At 40.7% G+C, this 23597-nt stretch overlaps 1 protein-coding gene across 14 annotated transcripts in view; it reads right to left on the bottom strand.

Annotated features, from left to right (window-relative positions):
- Nucleotides 1–23597, bottom strand: part of LOC137352421 (protein unc-13 homolog C-like) — a 612014-nt gene that overhangs the window by 298382 nt on the left and 290035 nt on the right. For all 14 annotated transcript variants that reach the window (XM_068017812.1, XM_068017814.1, XM_068017821.1 and 11 more), the window contains one exon: nucleotides 6002–6066. In XM_068017812.1, coding sequence (XP_067873913.1) covers nucleotides 6002–6066 — 65 coding nt within the window. The remainder of the gene's footprint in view (nucleotides 1–6001; nucleotides 6067–23597) is intronic.

Raw genomic sequence — 23597 nt, 5'->3', positions numbered from 1 at the left:
GCTCTGCGCCTGCTAATATCAGCTTTAAAAAATGCATGAAAATCATCGTAATTTGTGGGCAATCAGCCCAAATTGTTGTATTATAGGTCCCTGCCGCTTTACAGAGCAGCTCGGCGGGACTATCACTGTACCCTCCCCAGAGCCCACTGCGCCACGCTACAACTCCTGGTTTTCGGTGCAAGCGTGCACGCTGGAAGTTGTGGTGCCGTTGCGGACCTCAATAGTGGCAAACATCTCAGCGTTCACTATTGGGATTGCAAAATCTGGGCCAATCTGATGTAGATCTTAATTTGTTTACAGGTTTATTTGCAGTTAATTACTTCTTTTAGAAAAGAACTAAGATGTGTAAAGTCTATGATGGAGCAGATTATGTAGTTTGGGAAGAAATTAAATCAATAGGTTAAAGGCTTGATGATTTTATCTCATTTCATATTTCCTTTTGTTCTTATATAATGTATGTCATCAATAAAATAAGATGACGCATATTATTTTTCAATGGAACCTCTTTTCCTTAACCTATGTGTGATAATTCCAACCTTTTAAGCTTTATCAAAGATACATAAAATAAGCACCATTTTTGTCCCAAATATACAATTGAAATAGTCAACTATTGAAAAAGGAATGGGGTGAATGTGAAACTACAGTTACATAGCTTTGCTAAGCAATCTAATCAATTAACTGCGATTAGGTTGTTATTGTTAACCAAAAAAAGCTGTGTGTGCAAAATAAAACAGCATATATTATAAAATATTAGTGCGGTGCATCATGCTTTAGATCTTTGACCAGATTGTGAAAATTACTGTACAGTGTAATGATCTATTATTATCATATTCCCTTTCAGGTTTGAAATTTGCCCTGCAAATGACATCACATGAGATCAATGTCCTGCTAAAACCTTCATCTGTGCATTCGTCACCTTGAAGATCATTTTTTAATGCTCTCCTCACTGCTTTCACAAATGTCATCTGAACCAGAATGCTGCAGCCAAATTCTTCTTCTGCAATAAGCCCCACAACACCCATCTTCCCGTCCACATCGAGATCCATTGGCTTACATGCATATCACTGAATTAGTTTCAAAATCCTCATCTATGTTTTTCCCCAGTGACCCCGCGCCACTGTATTTTAATACTTTCTTACAGGCATGAACTCCCCTGCCCCCACCTGCTCCTTAGATTTGGGATTATTACTTGCTTTCTTCTCCATCTGGATCTAGCAGTGATTATGACCCTGCCCTCTTCTCAAACTGTTCCACTTTGCTATTCCTATCCCTGCTTTCAAGAACCTCCTATTCAGTCACCTCCTGCTGTGTCTGCCTTTCCCCTTTGTCGGGCCCTCTAAGGTGCTTTTTACACAGGGAAACGTGTTACTTAAAGAGAAAGTCTCATCATCTTTTTAAAAATTTGTGACAACCATTCTGATTAACATCTTTGGGTTTCATTTCACCAACTAAAGCCTATTATTAGAATATTTTTCAAAGGGACCATTATTATGCTGAACAGACTGAAAGCCTTCAAAGGACTTTTGGGAAAGGGGGATGCTTAATGCAGCACTAAGCCGTACAGACCAGAAAAGTCACAGGTTTGATTCCTACTCTGTGGCAAGTTAGCCATTTTCATTTGAGGTTCTCACAGTTGGCCTCGGCAGTCCTGGGCAAGGCAGGAATAAAATTAGCAAGCTTTCTTGTTCAGAATTGCTTTCCAGTGCCCCTTATGGAAAATGAGTGATGCCTCCCTTAGTGCTCTCTACTAAATTCATACCTAAAAAATTATTACTTATGTAAGGCACAAGAGGACTGCCAATGTCCATGATATACCAAGTGAATTACGATTTCAGGAAATGAGGGCAGAAAAGGAGAGATTTGGAAGGAAGCAAAATACCCATAAAAAGAATATTTTTACATGATTTTATTTTTGCACTCCTTTCTTTTTAGAGCAACTATGTCTTTTTAATAAGTGAGTATTAGAAGGACCATCTTGGGTGGATCCCTGAAACTGTGAGTAGCTGAAATAACAGGCTTAATTGATGCTAGGTTGCTCGTGTTAATAACTATACCTGCACTAACATTAATCCAGCTCCCTCATGCTGTCAGTCTCAGGAACTCCTTCAAGCCATTGTCCTTGATATCAGCATTGCTTAAATAAAAAGATTCCAAGACTGACAGAGATAGATGAAACAAAACAAATCATAATTCTTAACTATTTGTATTTTTAACATGGTTCCTGATGTTGAGGCTCTTTTCACATTGGGATCGTACTGTAATGTAATATTGACCCTGTTTACCCCTCAACCATTGCCCCCTGAAGAAATATCCAGTGTTCAGGCATTCATTATTAAAAGTCACTTTTGTTATGATTGAATCACTAACACCTTCATGGGTCAAACACTGAACAGCACTTCAAAATATATTTTTCAGGAATTCTCTATTCAGCTACACAAATATGTACAGAACCGAATTTGATAATGTGTGGCTCATTTTGAATATTTGTCCATACAGAAACGTTTGGGTAAAGCAAATTCCCATTCCTGTGCAAGTTATGTATTTATAAAAATTCCAATAAAACTCAATTATATATAAAAACATTTCCAAACCCGAATGCTCAACACAACTTAGCCACTAGAGAAATATTTCCTCTGTCCATGCTTCCCTGCTCCCCACATCAATGCAAGCTGGGCAGTGCACTTTTTGCAAGCACCCGACTTAACCTTGAATAAAGCCAGCCACATTTCTGCATTCATCTATTTTGCTGCTGTTGTCATACCAGCTGGGACTATTGCCTGGCAATCAGTGCTTGCTCCAAATTAGGGCAGGAGAATTCCAGGGGAGTGAAATTGGTCTCCGCCTCTAGTGTGTATTGGGCTCATAGCGAATTGGCAGCCAATTTTTCACCCCACCTGTTCTTCTTTCCATGAAAGTCCACAGAGCAATAGTCCAATCACTTTCTAGAGATTCAACGAGTTTCAATGTCAGTTTGAACTTGGTTTCAAATTAAAAATCTTGGCAATATTTTCCAAGTGAATGGAAAATAAAAACTGGCGCCATATGTATTATACGCCATATTCTACATATGTATAATGAGCTGCTGATTCGCTATCGCTAGTTTTGTGCTACTGAACTCGACCAATTTCACCCCCCAGGTGTTTTATTGGCCTGATAACAGCAGTCAAATGCCCTCCACAGTGGAGAAATGTGGACGGGGTTGAAACAAAACATTGGCCAGATTTTTACATTGGGTACCGGCCTCCGGTGGGCCTGGGGAGCCAGGCCGGGATTTTTTGCTCCCTAGGCCCTTACATGGTCTTGGGTGGGACTGCCACCTCCTTGAGGCAGGAAGTCCCGCCTAATGAAGCTGCCGGCCAATCAGCGGGCCCGCAGCTCTTAGTCCCAGCAGCGCCACTGGGGGTGGTGGCCACTGCTGGTACTACACTCAGCCATCGGAGGCAAGTGGAAGGACGGCCCAGAACTCAGATAAGTTTTTAGGGCCTCGCCGGGGACAATCGGCCAGGCTCCGGCGAGGCTGGGGTGGGGGGGGGGGGCTGTCGGTTGGTGGGGGTGGGGAGGATGTGTTGTGTATTGGGGTGGTTGGGGCTTTGTGGGTGGCCCTCCCTGGGGCGCAGGGTGCCCGATCAGGAGGGCCCATCCTTCCCCTCAGCCCCGCACGAAGGTTTTACCAAGCGGGGTTGTTGGGGCCTTTGACGTCCGGTCGCCAAGAGTAAAATAGCCGTGGCAGTGGGAGGAGGCCCTTAAGTGACAGTTAATTGACCACTTAGGGCCTTTGGCCTTGGGCGGGCGGGTCGTTTCTGGCCGCTGCCCCGCGTAAAATTTCAGTGGGGATGGGAGGGGGGTCAGGAACAGCAACACCCCCCGCCCCGCCTTCCACTCAATTTTATGTCCTCCTGCCGCCACCAGCCTACTTGTTGTGGGGGGGGGGGGGGGGGGGCATAAAATTCTGGCCTTTGTTTTAGTGGCTGCTGCAGACAATTCAAACAAAAAAGTGATACGATGATAACATCCATGTTTATGCAGAAAACTGGAGAAGATTCATTGGATTCAACTTTGAAGGAGTAACATATCTAACATTGGATAAAATAATGAATAAATTGGAGAGATATTGAAATTCTCAATGAAATCTGAGCTATGAATAGCACAGTTTTTTTCTCGTGTAGCAAGTGAGAGAAACCATTGATCAGTATAACTTAATCATAGGCTTCAAGCAAGACGTGAATTTGATAAACTACGAGGATTACTAATGACAGACAGGATGGCTGGTTGAATACCAAATATTATCCTGGACAGGATGGCTGGCTGAAAACCAAATCATTCTCCTGGAGAAAAGCTTCCATGAGAGGAAAATCTGGGGTTAGGTTTTTTTTTGCGTTTGGATACAAATAATCGCCTGCACAGAGCACACAGAGGAAATTCCAGCAGAATGGAGTGTGTTCAATTTTCTGTCCATTTAAAATAGGCGTTAGAACAATATAAAAACTCGTAAGTAAGGCCACATATTGAAACCACTGGAAACTCAGCCAGTACCACACTGACCGTCTCAGAAAATTGATACTGATTTGCTCCTATGGCAGAGGAATCATGGAGGAAGAAGTTCCAATCATGACACTACTGAAACATCTGGGGAGGGAATTCCAGAGTGTGGGGCTAGCCGGCTGAAGGCATGGCGACCAATGTTTGGGAGAAGGAACTGGATGGTGCAGGAGAGATCAGAGTTAGAGGAGCTGAGAGTTTGGGGCGGGTGGAAGAGTGGGTTGGTGGGGGGAGAGGGGGTGGGTGGGGGATGTTTACAGGGCTTGAGGAGGATGGCGAATTATTGAGGGCCAAGGTCCTGGATGTCCTTGAACAGGAGAATGAGAATTTTGAATTTGGGGCTGGTGACTGGGATACAATGTAGGTCAAGGAGAACAGGGGTGATAGATGAGCATGAATTGGTGCAGGATGGGATACTGGCAGCAGAGTTTAGGCTAAGATGAACTTATGGAAGTGGTGTTTGGAAGGCCGGCTGTCTCTCCATCTCTTGTTAGAAGGCCTTCTGCTTAGATCTATTACAGGCACTTGGATTATACGTCTTCTCATCATTCTTAGTTGTCCCATTTCTGTTCTACATGATCTAATGACTCCACTTTCCTCACCACAACTTCCGCAATGTCATCATTTTTCCTCCACCAGGGTTCCCCTTTAACTGTGATCGACAAGACTCTGCACTGTTTGCCCCATTTCTCAAGCCTTCACTTTCATTACCTCACCGACAATAAGCAATGACAATAAAAAGTTGATTTTTATAGGAACATCAGAATGCAGATTTGCCAAGTCCTGTTCTTACACCACAATGTATTAGGATGTGATGGGTAATGTTGTCGATATATCATCCACTGATTTTGATGGATGGAAAACTCCCACAGTGTATTAGGTCCCTTACCACAGTCTTGGACTTTGAAAGTCTATTTTAACAACTCCAAGATAGGGAAGGATTGAAGAGGCTCAAGTCTCAGTCTACATAAGTAACCTGTCTTGGCATCAACATCAAACATCGGATAAAGGTCATTGACCTGAAACGTTAACTGTTTTCTCTCTTCACAGATGCTGCCTGGCCTGCTGAGTTTTTCCAGCATTTTCTGTTTTTATTATATAAACATGACATTGTGTGGTGTGGTGCTGTGATAAACCGAACATTTCAAAATAGCAATTTGCAGAAATTTGCAAAATATGAATTAGATTTTGTACAAATGAAGAATTAAATCTTGCAAACAAACCTTTCAAATGCTATTCCTTCATTCCTCAATAACACCTCCATAAGCATTCAGGCCATCAGTGGTGTAAAAGTGTACAGGTAGTTTGGTGTGTTTGTATGTTATATCGTGCAAAAAGATGATTCAACATAGGGATGTAAAAAGTAGTGTCAAAAATGATTTGTTTAGTTGTTTAATGGTTTTTCAACTAAAAGACATTGCTGATATGAGATCAATTTTAGAAATATATAAATTTAACTCACCCTCCGGAGGCCTTGAAGCTTGAAAGGGTAGATGCATCGAAAACATTTTGACTTTGTAGCTGTGCCTTTAACAAAGAACAAATAAATAACTGTAAGCATTATGGAGTCCTTAAACAATGCATGTGCAGTTTTAATGAAAAATTCTACATTTTTTTTCTTTTTGCACTTAGAATATGAAATACATTATGAAAAAGCATGTTTGTGGAAGTTTATTCTCAACATTAAGTGTCCTGTTTACAAATGCATCATATATTGAACATAGGACAAATAAGATAAATTATATCATGTATTTGTAAAGGTGGGTTCCATGCAATACAAGTAGGATGTGAAATGAACATCTTTACTATGAAAACCACATAAAAATGCAATAAATTCAAATGATACTTTATGAAGGATGGAACACAGCAATTTAGAACCTGTTGATCCACAGAACTGTTATCTGAAAAAGAACCAAGGAGAGGAGGACATAATATGTTAGATATGCAATATGCTAAAGTAATATAATTTCCTTGTCCACTCATAAAATAAACAGAATGATTACTCCAGTTACTGCAGTCATGAACCCAAGTGCTATTTCCTACTTAAATGGAAACTAAATTAATGCAAACTTAAACCAATGGAAAACAACTCCAAAAATTATAAAGTAGGTGAAAAATTAAATTAAAACACTACAAATTCCTGTGCCATAAATAGCTGCTACTGGTATGTCATAATGATTTTAAGCACAAAACCTTAATTTAAACATTTTATTGTAATCATTGCACTGTCTAATTGACAAAGAAACAAAAGCTAATGATTTCAATTTTTACCTTTTCTAGTTAAAAACCACACCTTGTAACATGCCATTTGACCTAAGTGCAGTTCTAAATTTAACTGCTTTCTGCAGCTCATTGCTTTTTAGCATAATATTAAAAAAAGTCCCATAATATTTTCTTGTGATATTTGTCACCTTGACCCACAACCTTGATTTGAACTTAATTACTGTTCGCTTAATTTTATTTTGAACTGCAAGCAGCTCCTGAAACTGTTCATTCATTAAAACTGTTTTGATGTTGTGCTTTTACACCGTGCCAATTGATCCCTTGATGGTGATCGGCTCAAAACTTCAGCTGGAGTATGTGTGCATCAATAATATCTGGAGGCTGCTGTGGTATTGATGTGCTGAAGTCCACAATAAGTTAGACTGTATAAGAAGGAGTGAGATTGTTTGGTTTTTCTCGTTCATGATTTATGTTCTTATAAAATCAAGCTGTTAGCACTGATAATGCTTATTAGAAATATTAATTTTACTTTGGCAAAAGTTGATATACATAGCTTTAATCAATGTAATTGATAGAGTTTCAAGAAAACAGAACATTAACAGACAATACATCTAGTGAGAAGATACTTTAACATTGACAAGAGACCGTCACTGAATATACAACTTGTGCTATAATTGAGATTTAGGAGCTTGAAGCACAAGCACACTAATGCTATCTCCTACAATGTATTGGTGCCAATATGTTCAATATGCCCGATGGCAACGCTGAATCATAATACAAATTGGGTGCAATAGCCACCCCTTTCAGGCAGGAATTCTCTACCCGGCATCATGGTGGGAGAACCACCAGCATAAGGAATGCAGTAGTTAAAGGACAAAGTCCACTGCCACCATCTCAGGACAATGAGGAAAAGGCAATAACAATGCAGCTTTGCGTTACCCACATCGTGGCAACAAATATTTAAAATAAATCAGCTTCACTGTGAAGCCCAAACTGGTGTACAATGGCAAGAAAATGCACAGGATCACTGCTCTACTAAACAGGGGCTATTTCATGATTTCTTTCAATATATGTTGTCAGAGAATATCAGAACATGCATTACTATATGAACGTTAACCATTTATATTTCAGTAGATGGCTGTCTGCACTAAAGATTTTAAGACCATGTCCCCTCTTCTAGACTCACCAACCAACCAACGGAAATATTTTCTATCTACCTGATCTGTTCCCTTTGATATCTTGAAAACTTCAATCAAATAACTCCATAACCTTCTAAATTTATGGGATACAACCCTAGTTTGTGTGATCTCTCCTCATAATTTAACCCTGGAGTCTAGGTATCATTCCAGTAAAACTCTGCTGCACTCTCTCCAAGGCCAATATATCTTTCCTACAGTGTGGTGCCCAGAATTGCTCATAGTACTCCAGTTGTGGTCTAACCAAGGTTTTGCATAGCAGTAGCATGACTCTACCCCCTTGTATTCTAGTCCTCTAGATATAAAGGCCAGAATACCATTACTTGGGTAGCAGGGTCATTTGAGACCTCAGGGGGTTGTCGTCCCTGCCCTTTTGCAAGTTGTCCCAGGCCAAGGTCAGGGTCCCAGGCTCAGGGTTACAAGCCATGGTCAATGGTGGAACCAGCATCCGTGGTAATGGTGGAACCAGCAGCCGTGGTGATGGCGGAAGAGCGAGAACCTGGAGGGACAACGGCTGCTTACAGGAGGAGGATCCTTCAGCAAGAGGACGTGTGTTTCCTTTAAAGCACAGATGAAGAAGGCAACAGAAACCCACCTCATGTACTTTTTCCCTAGTCATATGCTCATTTCTCATCCATGTTAAAAAAGGGAGGCTCTTACGAACAACTGAAGAGGAAAGCACAGGACCATGAGATCCTGTGGAGAAATAAGCAGAGGCCCTGCCCTTGAGCAGATCACCACCACATTCCACTAGCCTTTTTAATTATTTTCTGTACCTGTTCATGTCATTTTGATAATCTACACACCTGGGCCCCCAAGTCTCTTTTGACCTTCAGTCTTCCTAGCTTTTTGTCATTTAGAAAGTAAAAAGCAATTTTTCCCCATGAGACATCTCAATTACATCCCTATGGCAGTCGAAACTTATTGCCATTAAGCAACTTAAAAATTGATTTTGTGCTTCCGCAAATTGGTGAATTCAACACTGCAGAAAACGTCATCTGCCAAAATTGGTGCTAAATTGGCCAAAGCTTTATCAAAATTCAGTTGCCCCACAGAAAAAAAAGGAAGATTTTCAGATTTTACCCCTTTTTCAACATATTTCTTTTATAATCTGAGATAAGTCCATATATCGCAGACTCTGGCCTTTAAATATTTTCTGCATCCCTTCCACCATTTCTCAATATAGCTCAAAAAAATCTCAACAGAAATATAAGTCTTACTTGCTTTTACTGGGTAACATTTTCTAGTTAGGTTAATGCTACAGTTGAGTATTGAGAACAATTTTCATTTTGACCTGTGGAATAAGCTGCAGTTTATTTCCCTCCATTGTAAAATGTCAGATCTGAATGTGCCTATTTGAAGCAATTGTTACGAGAGAAGGGTGAGAGGTGAAAAAGTTCAGAGAAATTCTGAAAGTACTTAAACTGAGAAAATTAGTGAGAAATAGAGAAGATTTACTTTTGCAGATTGGCTGATTCCTTTGTTAAATGGTAACTTAAGTGCCCCATGTACTGGAATTTAAAGAAGTTGGATGTCTGTCAGTAGAGGGCTATTACATTTACAATTAAAGATGTCGCAAAGAAACCCATTTGGAAACTTATAGTTCTGGTGATGACTTACATTTCTTCCATTGATTTTGTTTACGCTTGTTGTTATTTTAAGAAGGAAGGTGGATGGAGTTTCCACAAATACAGCTTCAATTAGTTAGAAGGCCGCATACATTACAATGTTAATATCTCGGTTACTTTATCGAGAGAAGCCTACAATTCTTTGTTAATAGTGAAAGTCTCTTGGCTCTTTAGCCTGGAGAGTATGACATTCTGAAACACATATATAGATGGGAGTCAGATCTGAGCTGAAAATGCGACACACGTCCTCTCCACCTTCATCCCTCCTATTATCTCCTCTTTGGCCTGGTGTCCTCTGTCTGATGATGTCTCTGTGAAGCGTCTTGGGAGTTTTTTGTTAAAGGTATTATTGTTGTTCTTTGAACTGAGTATTAGAACTTTACATGATACTTCTGCAGATATTCTTATGGAGCTACAAGTCAAAGATTCTCATTGTCACAAATTGTGCAAAAAAAAGCAATACTTGCTTTTTTTAGATCCACATTGTACAGTCATATCTAAAGTCTACTGCTAATCTGTGCAATCCAGGATATTTCATTTGGGCAAAAGATCAATTAAACACTGTTTTAATAAAATCAAAACAGATCAAATCTTGCTTTGGAAATTCGACTAGCACATAAGCATTCTTCAAACTATGAGTTATTGTGGAAATGAAAATTGCACTCTTTCTATTACAGGTGGCTATCCACAACATTTGTTTTTGCTTGGATGGCAAGTTAAAAATCTACTCTATTATGTCCCGATTTCTGCCACCCGAACCCCCACAACCCTCACAGTAAACTCCCTTTATAATGATGTTTTTTTGGAGCTCAAAAATGAGGTTGTAGATTCTCTATTAACAAGGTAGCTGTAAAAAAAACTCCTATGTCAAAACATCTCACCAGCGGGTCTAATGGAACCCATTTTACTTCACTTTAAGTATATAATACTTTCGCTTTAAAAGATGATCTCTAATTGTTTAGATTAGATTCCCAAAAAAAATTTACATTTTAAGCTCCAACTTTGATTTACAATAATCCTTTTAGTAAAACTCAGATACTAACAGGACAGATTGCACCAGTTCTGGATGACTCAAACCTACAGCAATTGATATTGGTGGACTATCAATTGTTCATAATTTTTTTTAATGGAAAGGGCTTGTATGGTTTTTACATGAAGTTCATCTTTTGCTGTTTGTTAACTTTATGGACATACAAAATGTAGCTGGAGGGTAGCACCCCACTTTTCAACAATGCAGTCAAACTGCATCCCATCTCCTTAGATCTTTCCACAAGGAGACTGCATGGAGGCTCCGGAAAGGAATCAACCTTTCCCTGCAGAGAATCCAGAAGGAATCTTTGAAGAAAATCAAAACTCCTGCCCAATCCCAATTCAAAGCTCCTTCTGTTTAGCCTTGATATAACCCAAAGCAACTAAAAGTTTCCAATAATTAAGGCTAACTAGATGCAACCTTAAGCACAAAATCATTAAAATGTATACATAATTTCAGACACGTACACCCACTTGTTCATTATAATTCCACGTTTGATTTTTAAAATGATCAGGCAATTTATTAATAATAGAATAATTCTGCCATAAAAAGTGTCTGTCATAATGCAAAGAGCTGCATTGCTGAAAATGCTGTTTCACTTCATTCTGTCCAAGAACAAAATCTTTACAAACCCTTGGCAGCTACAAGGTTTCAAAATTTACTAGCAAGCAAATAACTCCACAACATACATGAGGGGGGGATGGCGGGTGGAGGATTTCTACAAATTGTCTTACTAAGTTAGAAAGTCTTGGAAAAAATGTATTTCAAAGTCCAGTTATTTAAAAGTAAAAGTTAGCGCAAAGACTTAAATGCCCTGAAAGTCTATGGGTGATGATGCCAGCAATTTCCCAGGATTGCATTCACCAGTAGCCTCCTACGGTGAACCCTGCTTGTGTTTGAGGAGTCAGTCAGAGGGCATTTATTTACATGGGCAGCCGGTGCAAGCACCACTTGGTCCCAGCATTGGTACCCGCTCGCCCCTACCAGCAGAAATTTGGCCATTCGGCTGGCTACCCACCCTTGGCAGGAAGATTGCCCATCACAACCCCCAAACTCTGGCAATGCTGTGAATGAACCACAATGAATTAAAATAAGAAAATCTTTTTCTCCCTCGGGGTTCCTAGCCTCTCAGCAGACAGGTTCCACAAGTACGCTAATGACACCCAGCTGTCCCTCAACACCACCTCTTTCAATCGCTCTTCTGTCTCTAAATTATCAGACTGTTTGTCTGACATCCAGTACTGGATGAGCAGAAATTTCCTCTAACTAAATCCTGCAAGTATGAAGCCATTGTCTTCAGTCTTTGCCACAAACTCCATTCCCTAGTCATCAACTCCAATTGTCTAAGGCTGAGCTAAACCATTCACAATGTTGGGGTTGTATTTGACACAGAGATGAGCATCTGACCACACATCTACTCCATCACCAAGACTACCTACTTACACCTCCATTAAATCCCCCGACTCTGATCCTGCGTCAGCTCATCTACTGTTCAAACCCTCAACCATGCCTTTGCTACCGCTAGACTCAACTATTCCGATGTTCTAAAATAAAAGCAAAATACTGCAGATGCTGGAAATCTGAAATTAGAACAAAAGGTGCTGGAAATACTCAGCAGGTCTGGCAGCATCTGCGCAGAGAGAAGCAGAGTTAACGTTCCATGTCTGTCATCTTTCATCAGAACTGGCCAAGGTTAGAAAAGAATTAGGTTTTAATCAAGTGAAGGGGAGGGGGGTTGGGGAGAGAACAAAGGGGAAGGTGTTTGATAGGACAGGAGAGATTAAATAACAAAGCTATCCTGGGACAAAGGCAAAGTGTGTGTTAATGCTTTTGGTGAAAGACAAAGCATTAGCCCAGAGAGACTGTTAATAGCAGAATAATGAGCAGTTCTGACTACATGAAAAACAGGTACATGGTTAAAAAATAAAATATAAAAAAGGCCAGTCATGCTCTGGCCGGTTGCTGGCCATTTCAACACTCCTCCCTGCTCACATGCCGATATTTATGTCTTTGGCCTGCTCCAGTGTTCCAGTGAACATCGACTCAAGCTCAAGGAGCAGCACCTGATCTTTTGATACGGCATTCTACAGCCTTGTAGACTGAATATCGAGTTCAATAACATCAGAGCATGACTGGCCTTTTTTTATATTTTATTTTTTAACCATGTGCCTGTTTTTCATGTAGTCAGAGCTGCTCATTATTCCGCTATTAACAGTTTCTCTGGGCTAATGCTTTGTCTTTCACCAAAAGCATTAACACACACTTTGCCTGTGTCCCAGGACAGCTTTGTTATTTAATCTCTCCTGCCCTATCAAACACCTTCCCCTTTGTCCTCTCCCCCACCCCCCTCCCCTTCACTTGATTAAAACCTAATTCTTTTCCAACCTTTGCCAGTTCTGATGAAGGGTCACAGACCTGAAACGTTAACTCTGCTTCTCTCTCCACAGATGCTGCCAGACCTACTGAGTATTTCCAGCACTTTTTGTTTTTATTCTGGTGTTCTCCTGGCCAGCCTCCCACCTTGACTTTTTTGTAAACCTAGGTCATCCAAAACTCCACTGCCCATTCCTAACTCACACCAGGTTCCATTCACCCCATGGGTTAGATTTTAAAGGAGCTCTTGACATTGGGATCTGTGACAGGGGGGCCTGAAGATGACCCCGAATGAGGCCCGCCCCGGACTTTGATGCCGGCAGGGCGTGGCCCAATATTGCTGGCAGCAGCGAAGCCTCATGGCAGCCCCTCCACCGCTTGGCAATAGCACCGCGATTTAAATATTTAAATAAATTAAAATAATGGAACTAATTACTCTCCCGTTGCCTACCGATGTCCTGCTGCAATCTTCACACCAGCAGCCGGCACTGCCGCGCCTTTGGATCCCCATCCGGGGAAATGAGGCGCAACACTGGTGGGGAGGGGGAGGAGCTAAGTTTCTCAGTGCGGGGAGGTGAGGGGGAATGGGGTCAAATTAACATCATGTGGGTAGGGGATGGTGGGAAGGGTTATAGTATAAACTTTTTGCAATTGGGAGGGGCACAGGCAGCCGACGCCATTGTGGGGACGGAGAGCCCGCCCTCTCCATCTGTCCGGGGGGGGGGGGGGGGGGGGGTTGCGGCTCGGCCCTGCTATTTAAATGATCCACCATGCTTGGAATCGCGGTGGCTCTTTGGCGTGCAGCCCGCCCGGGCAGACGACAATTTGTTTTCACCCATCGCCGATTTCGATGGCTGGTTTATAAAATTCAGCCCCTTGTCTCTGTGCACCTACACTGGCTCTTGGTCTGGTAGCACCATAATTATAAAGCTCTCTTCCTCATTTTCAAATCCCTCCATGGCCTCTCCCCTATCTCTGCAACCACCTCCAGCCCTAAACTCAGCGAGATCTCTAGTAGATCCTCAATTTTAATCACTCCACCAGCTTCAGCTATCTAGGCCCTAAGCTCCAAAATTCTCTAATCTCCACCTCTCTACCTGTCCTCATATATCCTTATGTGGCCTGGTGTCAAATTTTATTTGATAACACTCCTGTGAAGCACATTGGGATGTTTTACTACATTAAAGGCATCATATAAATGCAAAGTATTGTTGTTGATGCAGCCCAATTGTGCTGTTGCGGAGGTCAGTATCCTAGTGAGCCTCAGGAATGGGAGCTCTAGCTCTGGGAGACCCCCATCCATGGCTTCATCACCACCCCCTCCCCAATCCCCCAGCCACTGTTGCCCTTGTAAGGAGTGGACAGAGGATCTATTTCTTACCTGGAAACCAGGAAGCTCCCAGAAATAGCAGAGACCCAATGTAGCCAGTTTTCTGGTACTACTGCCAATCCTCTGCCAAATGCAGCAGCAGATTGTTAGAAATCGATGGAATTTCAGGGTCAAAGGATATAAAATTTAAAAATTTGTAGAATATAATGCTGCCAACAACAAATAGTGATTCTGTTAAAATATTCAAAAAAGAATTGAGTTCAATTTTGGTTCAGCAAGGGAGCAGAGATACTTTGCTTTATCAGGATCCTGTTTCAGGGCTCAATCTGAGCACGTTTCATCTATTATGATCACTAATCAAACTTTTCCTTTGTTGAATCCAGTTCTTTTTTGCTTTAGTTTCAATTTTACCTCTTGTGACATAGGTGTGAAAGGTTTCTAAACCATTCAGAAGCAACATGGAAGATTTCAGTTTTAATACGCTGTGATATCTGTCAGCTATTGCTTAATCTTGAAGTATCTGCAAGCTAAACCGGAAAGTAGTTACAAGTATAACTCCATTCATGGTCAAATATGATAACTACGGGCACGCTGTGATGAATTAGTTTCATTTGACTTGATAGAACACCATTTTCCGGTTCTATGCTGGTAAAATGAATGTAAATGCACTATAAGTCTCAGGTCTATCTTGCCATTATTAAATACTATGATATATTATGCGTGCAGAAACCAAATGGAAGTTAAATAGATCAAATGAACCCTCTTTAGTCATTTTCTGATTACCATTATAACTTATATGAAAATGTACAGAATTACTTATGGAGAGCCTCAGATTCTAAATGTGACCCTGAAAAACCCTGTTGGATCACACAATCAAGATATATATTTATTATCATTGAAAGCTGCAAATACCCTGATAAGTTTCTGTACAGTAGCTGATGTCACAATCCAACAGTTATGACATTAATCATGAGGGCCAATTAGAATTCTCGAAGCCCGAGCATAAGTTGCATGACATTCCATTTCAGTTATGCCACATAACCCCAAGATAATATATTCATGAAGCCTGCAAAATTTCCCCAAACTTGCGAACAAATTCCATCAAGAACCAATTAGTCTTAAATAATTCATCTGTTCCATATATTGAATAGAATAAAGCTTGCATTGACAATTTGTTATTTCAGGACCACTTGATGCATTACCGCTCTGCAACTGATTTATGTCCATTATTCCATATTCATTATTTTATATTATGTCCATTATTCTATACTGGCAACACTAGGGAGATCATTCTAAGATACTAACAGCATTTCCATTCATGTGTCTCAACAAAGCACAAAAGGAAATAAATATCAGAGTAGAGTAGTAATCTAACACATCAATTGGGTTACAATTAACAAGGTTGTTACTTTTTACAAGTCTCACTATTCATCCCTCGTAAAACTAAATGACTGGCTAGAAAGAACTATAAAGAATACAACATATATTAATAGGAATAAATAAATATTAGTCAGACACAATGTGTGTGTGGGGGGGGGGGGGGGGGGGGTGGATTTTAACCCCCAGCACCCTGCAGTATGAGCAGGAGAGGGGTGGCAGAGGGAGGAATTTAAATTCTTAACAATGGGAAATGCAAACTAAATTGCAGCAAAGGTGCCTACATCCGTTTAACTGGGGTGGGTTGGAGGTGGGTGATTGACCCATTTTCAAAGGGGGGGGGGGGTCGCTAATATTAATGAGGTCACCTGCCTTAGATTTTAGCAGGCTTTTAGATTCAATGGCTGTGGGACAGGTTTCCCATGGCTGGGGAGAGTAGCTGAAGAGAGGCAAGAACTGGTGGATTGACCAGACAAGTGCTTTTCCTGCACTGCTTGTGGGCCAGGCAGGAGCAGGAGTGCTTCTCCCCGCCACCCCCCCCAAAGGCTAATTTGCCTCAATTGATGTTCCTCCCTGTCATCTTCAGCCAACCCCCGACAATCTCTCCCTCCCTCGCTCGCTCCTCACTAGTCCCTGGCTGCAGCCTTGTTACATGGGCCTTCACACTCAACATTTGGCCAGCCTCTCAATCTGCTGGTTGCTGGCCTGAAAGCAGGTTAAAAAGTTTGGTAGGACCTCAGCATTACCTGTACTTCTGGGTTTCATGGTTGCTAAAAGTCGTCCCACCCCCTCCCTGACTTCCAATAAATTTCAGAGCCAATATTACTACACAGTCATAAGCAAAAGGAATGAGATTAGTTGTGTTGCTTACAGGATTTAAGAATACTTTATTTAAATGACTTCTGTCAGTAATTTTCTCCCATGCTTCCTGTGAAGCCATTGACTCCTGCTGGCATACATTTGCATGGGTGACAGGAACCTTCAGTCGCCCACCAAATTGGCAACTGTTCATGTGCAGCCTTGCAATGAGTATCAACAGGTTATCATAGAGTGGCATTACAGCCATGCCAGAGCCTACTCTCATCACACATCTGACCACATACGTTTCCAGAAATTGTCACCAAATAACAATCAGCAGTGGGAGCTCTAACTAATTTTATTCCTCTATAACTCAAGTACTGATACCAACTGAAACCCTACTGTTCTCCAGCTAAAAATAAGCAACTTGATTTTTACATAGCACTTTATCCCATCTCTCAGGAATGTCTCCAAATGCTTCACATATAATTAATCATTTGGAATTGCAGTGACATGCTGGGTATGTGATGCACCCATTTTGCACATTGCAAGATCTGACAAAACTGCAGTTAATCTGTTCTGGGAGATGTTGGTTGAAGTAGAAAAGTTCACTAAGGCACCAGGAGAATTCTCTGTTCCTCTTGAAGTGGTACCATGGACCCTTAACAGGCACCTGAATTCCAGCTTAGGTGGAATGCTTCATTTGAAGGATTGGATCTCCAACAGTACTAAACTGTGGGAGCAAGTATGGCTGTATTGGTCCATCAATCCAATAGCCTGCGGCCACTCACTGTTAGGCTCACAGACAAACAATGTCAATTTTGATAGGTGACCAGTGGGTGTCTGCTTCCTGTCGAACTGTCAGCAAAGAGTCAGGAGAGGAAAAGAGAAAATTGATGACCAAATAAAGCTTTTTAAAACAAAGTATCAGTGGATCCCTCATGCAGCCATGTTTTGTATGAGATGTTGCATCCCTTACTACCACACTGGAGTGTCAGCCTGGAGGTTGCTGAAGTACTGGAGTCAGGCTTGAACCTAGAAGAAGAAGGACCGCAAACTGAGCCAATTCTGATGCTTAAGAGCAGATAACTCAGTACAGACTGGTGAACAAATTGAGGATCCTCTTGGTCTGTATGACTCAGTTACTTTACAGCATATATTTGCTGCATCACCAGCAGACCTGAAAGCAACAACCTGATGTAAGATGCTGCAATCCAGCAGTTTGACATTCACTCCACATGCATTATCAACTTCCCGATCTATGCTGAATCTTATCAAGACAAGATTCAACGGTCTAAGTATGGAAAGCCCTTGACCTGCTCCACTGGCTCTGAAATTGAATTACAGAATAATGATAACTGAGCATCACGGAGCCCATTTCTGTCATAGGTAGCGACTGTCTTAAACCAATAATGCCATCAGCACATCCCACTCAAATGCGAATCATTTGAAATTGCTTGAAATTGAGTTGGTTCTCCAAAGTGAAGTTATAATTCAAGTTTTTACTCAAGCATTTTTACATTATTACAAACATAGAATATTCCATGATCCAGCGCAACATAATTGTTTATTTTTTTCTTTGCAATAAAAAATATTCATTGGTGTATTTAAGAGTGGTAATCCGGTGCAGTTTTATTAGTACAGCTGAAAGTGAGTTTATCGCAAAAAATAAGCATTTTAATCAGTGTCTAGTCCAGCACCTATGAGTAACCTGATTTTAAATGACTTTAAAAAAACTATAATGAACCATTTACTAGTTTCATTGATATACACTAGTCAGCTTCTGAGTACTTTTTTCATGGTTAAAAACTTTCAAAACATGCCTATTGGTGCCTTTGCGCCTAAAAAACACCTAGCTTAATTTGAAAAGCCTCCTTGCAAACAGGTGCAATCAGCAGAAACTCGCCAACCTCAGAATCACAGAATCGCAGAATCGTTACAGTGCAGAAGGAGGCCATTCGGCCCATCGTGTCCACACTGGCTCTCTGAAAAAGCAACTCCCTCAGTTCCATTCCCCTGCCTTCTCCCCATAACCCTGTACATTATTCCTTTTCATATAACTGTCTAATTCCCTTTTGAATGCTTCAATTGAACCTGCTTCCACCACGTTCTCAGACAGTGCATTCCAGACCTTAACCACTCGCTAAGTGAAAATGTTTTTCCTCATGTCACTTTTGCTTCTCTTACCAAATACTTTAAATCTGTGCCCTCTCGTTCTCGATCCTTTTGTTTCTCTCTGTCTACTCTGTCCAGACCCCTCCTGATTTTGAATACCTCTATCAAATCACCTCTCAGTCTTCCCTGCTCCAAGGAAAACAGTCCTAACTTCTCCAATTTATCTTCATAACTAAAATTTCTCATCCCTGGAACCATTCTCGTGAATCCTTTCTGTACTGTCTCCAATGCCCTCATGTCTTTCCTAAAGTGCGGCACCCAGAACTGGATGCAATACTCCAGCTGAAGCCAAACTAGTGTTTTCTATAAGTTCAGCATAACTTCCTTGCTCTTGTACTCTATGCCCCTATTAACAAAGCCCAGGATTCTGTATGCTTTATTAACTGCTCTCTCAACCTGTCCTGCCACCTTCAATGACTTATGCACATAAACGCATACCTAGGTCACTCTGTTCCTGCACCCCCTTTAGAATTGTACCCTTTATTCTAGATTGTCTCTCCATGTTCTTCCTACTAAAATTAATCACTTCACATTTCTCTGCATTGAACTTCATCTGTCACCTGTCTGCTCATTCCACCAACTTGTCTATGTCCCTTTGAAGTTCAATACAATCCTCCTCACAGTTTGCAATGCTTCCAAGTTACGCATCATCTTCAAACTTTGAAATTGTGCCCTGTACACCAAGATCTAGGTCATTAATATATGTCAGGAAAAGCAACAGCCCCAACAGTGACCCTGAGGAACTCCACTACAAACCTTTCTCCAGCTTGAAAAACATCAATTAACCACTACCCTTTGTTTCCTGTCACTCAGCCAATTCTGTATCCATGCTGCTACCGTCCCTTTTATTCCTTGAGCTATAACTTTGCTCACAAGTCTGTTGTGCGGCACTGTATCAAATGCCTTTTGGAAGTCCATGTACATCACATCAACTGCATTGCCCTCATCAACCCTCTCTGTTACCTCCTCAAAAAACTCCATCAAGTTAGTTAAACATGATTTTCCCTTAAGAAATCCAATACTGGCTTTCCTTAATTAACTCACATTTGTCCAAGTGACTATTGATTTTGTCCCTAATTATTTTTTCTAGAAGTTTTCCCACCACTGCAGTTAAACTGACTGGCCTGTAGTTGCTCGGCTTATCTTTACACCCTATTTTGAACAAAGGTGTAATGTTTGCAGTTCTCCAGTCCTCTGGCACCACCCACGAGTCTAAGGAAAACTGAAAAATTATGGCCAGTGCCTCTGCGATTTCCACCCTCACTTCCTTCAGTATCTTGGATGCATCTCATCTGGTCCTGGTGTCTTATCCACTTTAAGTATAGACAGCCTATCTAATACTTCCTCTTTATCAATTTTAAACCCCTCTAGTTTCTGACTTACCTCCTCCTTCAATATTGCCTGGGTTGCACCTTCTTCCTTGGTAAAAACAGATACAAAATATTCATTATTTCGATCTGGGGGTGTGGCCACTTTTGTGGACAGGGCCAGCTTCCACTGCAATGTTTTTTAAACCAGAGATAAAGACTACGGAAACTCAATTTACGCTCAAAGTAACTTATGCTTAAAATTCCTTGATCTTTTATGCTGGTTTGGCTGATTTCAGGCACCCAGGTCATTATATTTATAAGTAATATATTCATTTATTTGAGTAAGCTTGAATGACCTCCATTAACATTTGGTCAGATTATGCAGGTCACAAGTGCATCTCATTGCATTCCCCAGTATATTTGCGCACTGGCGTGCTAGTAAATGGCTTCTTACTTGAAAATAATTTTTTTTAAAAAATTTTTTAGTTATTAGTTACTGCGACAGATGGTCTCCTTGGCACTCAGAACAACGTCAATATAATTATCCAGTGATTGCCTGAATACGTAATCAAACAAAATTAGGTATGGAAATAAAAATGCAAAACTAGACAGAGCCCCAAATGCATTAAAGAGCCATTTACTGCACACACTGGTGAACTAAAAATCTGTAATGGAATGTTAAGCAATTATTTTGCATCTACAATTCCTCATTTGGCAAGTTCCTGATCTCAGCTGGGACATTAGAGTTGGATAAAGCAATCGTGATGCACTATTCCACAGAGAGATCAGACCACACATTCCTTAATTCTGTGATCCATGGTCAGCTTAAGAAATACATAGAATCAGCACGCAGTCCTCTGCCTATCAGTCTGGAAATGGTGCATGGGTCACACAGAGGGAGAAAAAAACGCAAAATACAAACAGATTTTTAAAGCAACTAAATATTACAGTACAATTTGGAACTGTTGAAACTTGCAGTTGCTGAAATGGACAGTATTCAGATAGTCACACTATTTTCTCTGCTGTATACACTCTCGCCGCTGGGTGATTCTGGGAGGGCGGGAAATCAGCATGGCAGCAAGTCCTAGGTCGCGCAGGGCAATCCCAGAGTGAATTGAGTAAAAGTGGCAGCAGTCTGCCTTATTTTTCTGAAGCCCTGGCCCCACAATAATTAAACAAGGTTTGAAGCTCTTTCTTGAGGAGCCACAGGTTAGGCTGTTCATTGACTGGAACAAAAAACACGTGTGGCACTAGCTTTGCCCATTTGTACATGAAAATTTGCAAATGAGATCTTACAATTGGCATAGAACCCAATTTGCATATTTAAGAAGCCTCCCACAGGTGGGCATGCTGCTCCGTCTTATACAGGCCTACCTGAAAATTGCATTGCAATACCATTGATAAAGTATTCGCCTATTCTCCCTCCTTTATGCAGTTATTTTCCATTTCTCTACAATAAATTTAATTTGCTATTGTTCTGCCTTCTTACATATTTTGTCCAACTCAGTCTGCAATTTCTCAACTGCTTCCTCTGATTCCATTGCCCCTCCTCATTTAATATAATTAGAAAATTTGACCACTTTGCAGGTTTCTGATTTCAAGTTGAACTTAGAATCAATAGTGATCTAAGAGAGAGATTTAGGCCACTCAACTCAGTGCTTCTACACACCCTGATATAACTCCTCTGACAAGTATTCATTGTTTTCGATCCTTCAGCCAGTTCCTTATATATTACCAGTGTTTACTCTGAATTCCTGATATTTTGCATTTAACAATTTTTCATGGAATTATTGGAAGTCCAGGTACACTGTATCAGACAGCTTTCTACACTCATCTTGGGCTGACGTTTCTTATTTAAGGAAGTCAAAGCCGTTGGGCAGAAAATTATTGCCTTTTGAATTCATGTTTATTGCTGTTTACTCGGTTAGTACTGTACAAACCATTCTTAAATTTACCCCTGATAATTGATTCCATAATTTTATATGTAAGGGAAGTGAAAGTAATGAGTACTGTTGCATGTGTTCATTTCATCACCCTTTTTGAATATGGAAATCTCATTGATCTGTTTCCAGAATATTGATAACTCCTCAATGCCCAATTACGTCCTCCTCATCTTCTCCCTAGTCTCTTTCCTAAATCTGGGATACCAGCAATCTATGTTGATTTATTTGCTTTGAACTATTTTAGCATGTCTGGAACCTCCATTTATAACAAAGTCATTGATTTTGCTTAGGCTATCTCTATGGGAACAGAATGTTGCTCATCTTGATTAATATTTGTGGGAAGTAATCACTCAAAAAACTTACTATTTTATGCTCATCCTCAGGGTTTTTGTCTTACATCTTTTATAGTTTTCACCTCATCTCTGACTGCCTTATGATTGTTGATGTGTTCAAAGATTCTTTTAACTTTTAGATCTAGTCTCTACTAACTATGTCTTTTTCTAGGTCTTTCTCTGCCTCTTATGTCACCTTTTTAACATGTTTCTACATATTATATTCATGCCAATAAACCCCTTCCCTGCCGGTCGCGCACACCTTTTTCATATATCATTTTAAATTTCTTTTTTGGCTTTGTTAGGGTCAATTTATTAAGCTTGTTGACTTTATGTATTTCTCCTACATGCTCAGCATGATACTGGTAAAAGGTATTTCATATTTACTGTACTAAAGTGTTGTTGAACAATCTAATGCTTTAGCTGTTTCTTCATTTTATTTAATTTAGACATTTTTAAAGTTATGTTATTGACTCGTGGGGGCAGTATGGGGGGGGGGGGGTGGGGGTTTTAATTGTTTTTTGTTGCAACTGTTTCTAGGCTGTATTGGTGGTCCTGACAGCTGCCTAAAACAAGCATTGGGCCCCTTCAATATGCCAATAAGGAACTTAATGCCTGTTTTAGGACACAAACCAGAAATGCCAACTGTAGCTCAACTGGTAGCACTCTTGCCTCTGAGTCAGAGGGTTGTGGGTTCATGTCCCACACCAGAGACTTGAGCACAAAAATATAGGCTGTCACTCCAGTGGAGTACTGAAGGAGTGCTGCATTGTGGAAGGTGCTGTCTTTCGAATGAGATATTAAACCGCGGCTCCTCTCAGTGGACGTAAAAGCTCCCATGATACTATTTCAAACAGTAGGAGAGTTATCCCTGATGTCCTAGCCAATATTTATCCCTCAATCAACATCAGAAAAAAATCAGATTATGTGGGCATTATCACGTTGCTGTTTGTGGGAGCTTGCTTTTTCCAGCCTGCCTTCAACATTACAATAGTGACTACATTTCAAAAGTATTTCATTGACTGTAAAGTGCTTTGGGACATCCTGAGATTGTGAAAGGTGCCACAGAAATGCAGGTCTTTTTTTTCAGGATTACCAAATGGTGTGGGCTAAACAACAGTTCTTCAAGGGTACACTGGAGCCCCCACCCAAAATAAACTTACTAACCTTAATATGGAGCCATGAGGAGCAGGAATGCTGCTCCAGCATTCAACAATCATAAAGCCTGATTCTGTACCTTACTCATCTCAAACTAGACATTTTGATTAATTGGGGCAAACAGTGATCTTGTCCTAAATCAACAGGAATAAAACTATAGCTCACAATAGAAATTATGTCTCAGT

Source organism: Heterodontus francisci, chromosome 38 (genome assembly GCF_036365525.1).
Source record: "Heterodontus francisci isolate sHetFra1 chromosome 38, sHetFra1.hap1, whole genome shotgun sequence".
Lineage (NCBI taxonomy): Eukaryota > Metazoa > Chordata > Chondrichthyes > Heterodontiformes > Heterodontidae > Heterodontus > Heterodontus francisci.
The sequence above is the reverse complement of the archived record's forward strand: the minus strand, read 5'-3'. Positions and strand labels throughout refer to the sequence as shown.